This window comes from Procambarus clarkii, chromosome 10, assembly GCF_040958095.1.
Source record: "Procambarus clarkii isolate CNS0578487 chromosome 10, FALCON_Pclarkii_2.0, whole genome shotgun sequence".
NCBI lineage: Eukaryota > Metazoa > Arthropoda > Malacostraca > Decapoda > Cambaridae > Procambarus > Procambarus clarkii.
In genome coordinates this window covers 15,629,400-15,636,652 of record NC_091159.1, presented here as the reverse complement: position 1 = coordinate 15,636,652, position 7,253 = coordinate 15,629,400, and the positions used below count along the sequence as shown (strand labels likewise).

Genomic DNA, 7,253 nt, shown 5'->3' with positions numbered 1-7,253 from the left:
GGTTGTGTAAGCAATAGATAATAGAAGAGCTCCTTGTGCAGGCTGCAATAGAACAAGGTGGGAGTGAGGGAGAGAGCTCTACCTGCAGGCAGGAGGGAGGGAGAGAGCTCTACCTGCAGGCAGGAGTGAGGGAGAGAACTCTACCTGCAGGCAGGAGGGAGAGGTCGGCGAGAGACCACCAAACAGGATTTGCAACCCTTGCAACAGTATACAGTAAGGTTCTCTGGTTTATATTTCCCAGTGTACCCACTTTCTCTCTTCTCCCCTGTACAAAATATTACTGCAAGAAATGTGAAAAATGTATAAGTGCCACCAGGGAAATGTTCTGAAGGAATCCTCAACTTCCTCAGAGTGGCAGCGTTGGTTGAAGTCCCACTGAAGCTGTGGCGACACGGCTCTTGAATAGTTAACTTGCTTGCCAAAAATGAACCCACTGTTGTTGGAGCAACACTGTTTTCCCACAACACTATATATAGTATATATATATATATATATATATATATATATATATATATATATATATATATATATATATATATATATATATATATATATATATATATATATATAAAGAAATCTTTCTTCATGAGAGAATATCCATGACTACCCACGCTAACTACTTAGAGCGCTTCTGGCAAGAAAAATTATCCAAATTACAACTTTTTAACTCAAGACCCTTAATCAGAGTGGCGAGGAGTCCTCCTTCTGAGACTAAAACCACACATCTTGTTAAGAAAATGTCAGAATTTGACGGAAAGAAGTCGAGGGTGTTTTTGGCTCAATAATTTACTTAAAATTGAACTGACGCCATTCTACTTGTTTATACAGGAAACCTATTATAAAACTTACCTGTAGCGAGCATAATAATTATCAAGTGATCTTAATATCCTACTGGAGTAATTACCTCATTAGCAGGACAAATTATCCAGGGGACAACTTTCTCACCCACGGAGTCACGACCTTATGGAACAACTCCTTAGTTCTGGTCGAGAAGAAAAACAATAATATTCTTTGAGCTGGAATTTAATACTCTTAATCGGACAAATACCTTGATAATAGGTAAAAATATTACCTAGTTAAGTAATATTTTAATTACAAAAAAATAATTATTTCAATAAACTAGGACACAGCCAATCACAAGCAAAGTCACAGAGGCGAGAAAAAAACAGAAGAAAATTGAATTCTGAATACTGAAGCAGACACGATCACAAGAAAGTAATTATTTAAAGGCGGCACCAACCTGGGACGACTATGTAGCACCAGACACGAACACAGAGCCAGACACGAACACAAAGCCAGACACGAACACAAAGCCAGACACGAACACAAAGCCAGACACGAACACAAAGCCAGACACGAACACAAAGCCAGACACGAACACAAAGCCAGACACGGACACAAAGCCAGACACGAACACAAAGCCAGACACGAACACGAAGCCAGACACGAACACAGAGCCAGACACGAACACAAAGCCAGACACGAACACAGAGCCAGACACGAACACAAAGCCAGACACGAACACAAAGCCAGACACGAACACAAAGCCAGACACGAACACAAAGCCAGACACGAACACAGAGCCAGACACGAACACAGAGCCAGACACGAACACAAAGCCAGACACGAACACAAAGCCAGACACGAACACAAAGCCAGACACGAACACAATGCCAGACACGAACACAATGCCAGACACGAACACAAAGCCAGACACGAACACAAAGCCAGACACGAACACTGGTAGACGTTAGATGTCCAGATGAAATTCATCACACACACCTCTGAATATAATTCGGCACAGTTAATCAATTTCTTTATTGTAAACACAAATGCAGCATTTGGTAACGCTTAGGGAGCAAATATCGTAATATGATAGCATTTATAAACCATTCCGAAAACTGTTATTAATCTTGAACACAACTTTTGTATGTTGTTCTTTTGATGTTTTAGTTATATAGTCGTAATGGCTTGGCGCGTTCCCCTTTCAATATTTCTTTCTTTTGATGCTTTATTTTCGGTTTCTCATCAATCTATTCATAATATTTTAATACTAATTTTGAAAATGCCGCTTTTGGTTACATGGAAAGTTAACATTTACGAATGTGTTTGCAGTCGGCCGTAGCTTGGACGAGCGTAGCCTGAGGATGAGTTGCTCGCTGGCCGCTAATCTGCGTCTGAATAGTTTTCAAGCATCCCATCTGATGCTTGAAGCTTTGAACAACAGTCCATTATGGCAGTTATGTACCCTGATAAACAGTCTCTCCCTCCGGCGAACGCCTCTCCCTCCGGCGAACGCCTCTCCCTCCGGCGAACGCCTCTCCCTCCGGCGAATGCCTCTCCCTCCGGCGAACGCCTCTCCCTCCGGCTTACGCCTCTCCCTCTGGCGAACGCCTCTCCCTCCGGCGAACGCCTCTTCCTCCGGCGAACGCCTCTTCCTCCGGCGAACGCCTCTTCCTCCGTACGCCTGATTTGCATCTTCTGATTTGTGTCTGTCGGGATAACGTTCCTCTTAATAAAATATTTCAGGACACTGCCAACAGTGCCTTAATGCCAACAGAGACTGCCCAGATAGGTACAAGCGGAGTGTTGTCAATGCTTACGTCGACCGAGCTCTCACAGCTCTGGTTGGAAGCAGGTCGATGAAGAACTCTGAAGGGTAAGGCAGGTCCTAGTCAACAATGGTTTCTCTAACGGTTATGTTGAAGACGTCATTAAAATAAAGGTGAAACGCCATGCAACCTCTGACGAATCAACTAACACAACACTTGTACCTCCTATAAGACTGTTTTACAGGAACTTCTTTTCGACGGCTCATAAAATGGAGGAAAGTGTCCTGAAAGATATTATTAATATGAACGTTATCCCCACACACACAAATCAAAAGATACAATTAACAATTTAATACAAAAACATGAAAACCGTCAACCTACTCATGAAGAACTCTCCAAACACCAAACAGAACGCCTTGAAGGAAACCAACGTCTTCTATGCCTTCACTTGCCCACTTGGGGAATGTTAGCCCCAAAGATCTCAGTATATAGGCAAGACAACAGTGTCTATTTCTAGGCGATTAACAATGCACAAACAACAGGGCTCCATCAAGGAGCATATAATCTCCTCACACAACCAGAGCATCACCATATAAATCTTAACAAGCAACACAGAAATTATCGATAGATACAACGACAACAGGAGACTCGACATCAGCGAGGCCCTACACATCAAAAAGTCAAAACCAGCAAATCAACAGCCAATTAACACACACTTACATTCTACCCACTTCAAGACCCCGAACCGACACATAAGAAGATAAAACACGCAATGTACCCATTGATTCGTGTCCTGTATCACTCCATAAACGAATATAAGCATCAACAGAGTATGTAAAACTGTCTTTGAAAATGTAAGAAGTGTCTTGCGAAACGCTTCTAGGCGTCAGACCATAAATAAAGTGTGAAAATGAACTTTGGAGTTCATTTTTCAACGACCCTCAACAGTGAAGAAAAACATAAGAAACATTAATCTTACCCTTTCGGTCATAAATATATGTGTTTATGAAGTTTCAGTCATATATGTGTTATGAAGTTTGGTATGTATATATATATATATATATATATATATATATATATATATATATATATATATATATATAATAGGAAAACCAGGGATATACTGAACATCTTGTTTCAGATTCTTTACTTTAAAATGCATAACGTTTCGAATACTTCTCGTATTCATCATCAGATCTAAAAGAAAAAACAGAAATCACAATCAAATAACTAGTAAACAAAGAACTCATACTGAATATAATTGCCTATCAAAGAAAAGAAAATGCTTAAAAAACAAAACACTAAGCGCACTTAAAGTGATCAATACAAATGAAACTTATTAACTGTCACATATGTAAAAGCTAATTTAAAAATCCATTAGATTACAAGATGAAATTTATAACTACTAAAACAAACCATTCTATTAAACTTACGTGAAGTGATCAGAAGTGAAACTTGATACCTAACACATAGATACTAAACACTATAACAAATATTCATATAATGACTACAAATCTACAAAAAATGTATATAAAATACAAACAGAATAAACGACAACTATAAAGTACTAACCAAAATCTTATAAAAACTCAAATATTAAATAAAATTAAATACCAAAAAATGTATTATATATCCTAAATAAAAGATTATAATAATGTACAATGTCAAGACTTGAAATAAGTAAGAAAGGGCAAAGGCATGATAAACTAAACAAAATTATAATAAAATTAAACTACCAGAATGAACTATAAATCAATTTACAGGGCCTACTGTGCACTATACAGTGTACAATTGAACAGCTGAAAGGTTGCTATTTAACAGAGGCCGCAGCTCCTTTATATATAAGTATTCCATGTCCATATATATAAAGGAGCTGCGGCCTCTGTTAAATAGCAACCTTTCAGCTGTTCAATTGTACACTGTATAGTGCACAGTAGGCCCTGTAAATTGATTTATAGTTCATTCTGGTAGTTTAATTTTATTATAATTTTGTTTAGTTTATCATGCCTTTGCCCTTTCTTACTTATTTCAAGTCTTGACATTGTACATTATTATAATCTTTTATTTAGGATATATAATACATTTTTTGGTATTTAATTTATTTAATATTTGAGTTTTTATAAGATTTTGGTTAGTACTTTATAGTTGTCGTTTATTCTGTTTGTATTTTATATACATTTTTTGTAGATTTGTAGTCATTATATGAATATTTGTTATAGTGTTTAGTATCTATGTGTTAGGTATCAAGTTTCACTTCTGATCACTTCACGTAAGTTTAATAGAATGGTTTGTTTTAGTAGTTACAAATTTCAGTCTTGTAAGTCTAATGGATTTTTAAATTAGCTTTTATATATGTGACAGTTAATAAGTTTTCATTTGTATTGATCACTTTAAGTGCGCTTAAGTGTTTTGTTTTTTAAGCATTTTCCTTTCTTTGATAGGCAATTATATTCAGTATGAGTTCTTTGTTTACCTAGTTATTTGATTGTGATTTCTGTTTTTTCTTTTAGATCTGATGATGAATACGAGAAGTATTCGAAACGTTATGCATTTTAAAGTAAAGAATCTGAAACAAGATGTTCAGTATATCCCTGGTTTTCCTATTCATCTTAAAATTAAGATTCCCGAAGGGAACATCGATCATAAATATATATATATATATATATATATATATATATATATATATATATATATATATATATATATATATATATATGTCGTACCTAATAGCCAGAACGCACTTGTCAGCCTACTATGCAAGGCCCGATTTGCCTAATAAGCCAAGTTTTCCTGAATTAATATATTTTCTCTAATTTTTTTCTTATGAAATGATAAAGCTACCCATTTCATTATGTATGAGGTCAATTTTTTTTATTGGAGTTAAAATTAACGTAGATATATGACCGAACCTAACCAACCCTACCTAACCTATCTTTATAGGTTAGGTTAGGTTAGGTTAGGTTAGGTAGTCGAAAAACAATTAATTCATGAAAACTTGGCTTATTAGGCAAATTGGGCCTTGCATAGTAGGCTGGTAAGTGAGTTCTGGCTACTAGGTACGACATATATATATATATATATATATATATATATATATATATATATATATATATATATATATATATATATATATATATATAGGGGGGTACCACCACTGGTGTAATTATAGGGACCCACAGCCTCAGAGAAGGGAACACAGAGCACTCAGGGATATATATATATATATATATATATATATATATATACATATATATATATATATATATATATATATATATATATATATATATATATATATATATATATTATAATGTCACGGTAAAATCTCTAGGAAGAGATTCGGCCTGTTCCATCATCACCTATTCTACCCATACCACACCTATATATTAAAGTACTGCAGCAACAACAACAACAACAACTACTTCCAGACGTCTAGACAGTACTACCAGTCTCCCCTCTTCACCACGGCCCGTCACCCCACCCCCCTCTTCACCACGGCCCGTCACCCCACCCCCCTCTTCACCACGGCCCGTCACCCCACCTCCCTCTTCACCACGGCCCGTCACCCCACCCCCCTCTTCACCACGGCCCGTCACCCCACCTCCCTCTTCACCACGGCCCGTCACCCCACCTCGCACCTGGGTCGCTGGGAGCACACCCATCTGAAACAAGCAGTTTAAGAGCCGGTTAATAGTTAAAGAAGTAACCAGCGCCATCTGCACGGCCGCCATCGTGTATATATAGGGCTACTTAGCCCACTACAGTTCAGATTACTCCTGAGTGCTCTGATGAGTAGACCTGTTGACATACCCCGGTGTGGTAACAGAGCTATTCAGTTTGACTCACAGTATTCCTGCATCATATTTTATTTAACGTAAATTTGATTGTTCATCTTGTTTGTTTTGCACACTTTGTATTAGAGCCAAGCCTGGATATTTTGTTTTGTAATTTGTTTAATTTCATTTTTCTATCAAAGTAAAGTATTTTTAAATGTTTTTCCCTCTGCTTTATCCTACAGTTTACCTCACTGTGAAGACAACTTGCAGTTTAACCTTTTTTCCTTTTTTACTATTTTTTTTTTTATGTGACTGGCATTCCATCTGCCTAAAGAGACTGCAATACCATCTATTTTTCTCGTCGAAGACCTCATCCAGCTCCTCGGAGGTTGGGTGCGTACCCAGGATACAGCATGCATTTCCCCTCTGAACTGCGACACTGAGGCGCTGGAACAGGAAACTGGCCGCTCGTGAGTCTTTAGTTTTCCCAATGAGGTCCTCACCCACCTCCTTTAGGAACTTAAGTGCACATTTACCCCAGGCGCCCAGAGCCTCAGAGCCTATCGGCACGAACCTGTAACAACGTTCTAGATCCCTGTACTTCTTAGTTTTCTGGGTCTTCCTGAAGGTGGCCGCCCCGCCTCCCTCAGCTGTGCTGTGAGGTAGATAGGTATCAGCCAATGTAGACACGCACGTGTAGTCCCATATGACCTGTTTACCTTCCCTCCATGGCTGCAGGGTGACTCCATCTGGGCGTTGGTGGCTGTTGTCAGGTCTGCACAACTGAGGTTCCCTTTCTGCTGGACACCCAGCTGTAGCCAAACTTCTCTTGATGATGTATATATATTAGTACTCAGAGTACTTCTCTGAGTACTCTTTATTTTCTTCTCCGAGGCTATGAGTCCCTACAATTGCATCAGAGGTA

At 38.1% G+C, this 7,253-nt stretch overlaps 1 protein-coding gene across 1 annotated transcript; it reads right to left on the bottom strand.

The window, feature by feature from the left end:
* Positions 1–1,249: 1,249 nt before the first annotated feature.
* LOC138363159 (uncharacterized) lies at positions 1,250–6,283 on the bottom strand. The gene is made up of 2 exons (XM_069322154.1): positions 6,154–6,283; positions 1,250–1,740 (listed from the first exon to the last, which is right to left on the bottom strand). The coding sequence occupies exons 1-2, from the start codon at positions 6,281–6,283 to the stop codon at positions 1,250–1,252; spliced, it is 621 nt and encodes a 206-aa protein (XP_069178255.1).
* Positions 6,284–7,253: the final 970 nt, after the last annotated feature.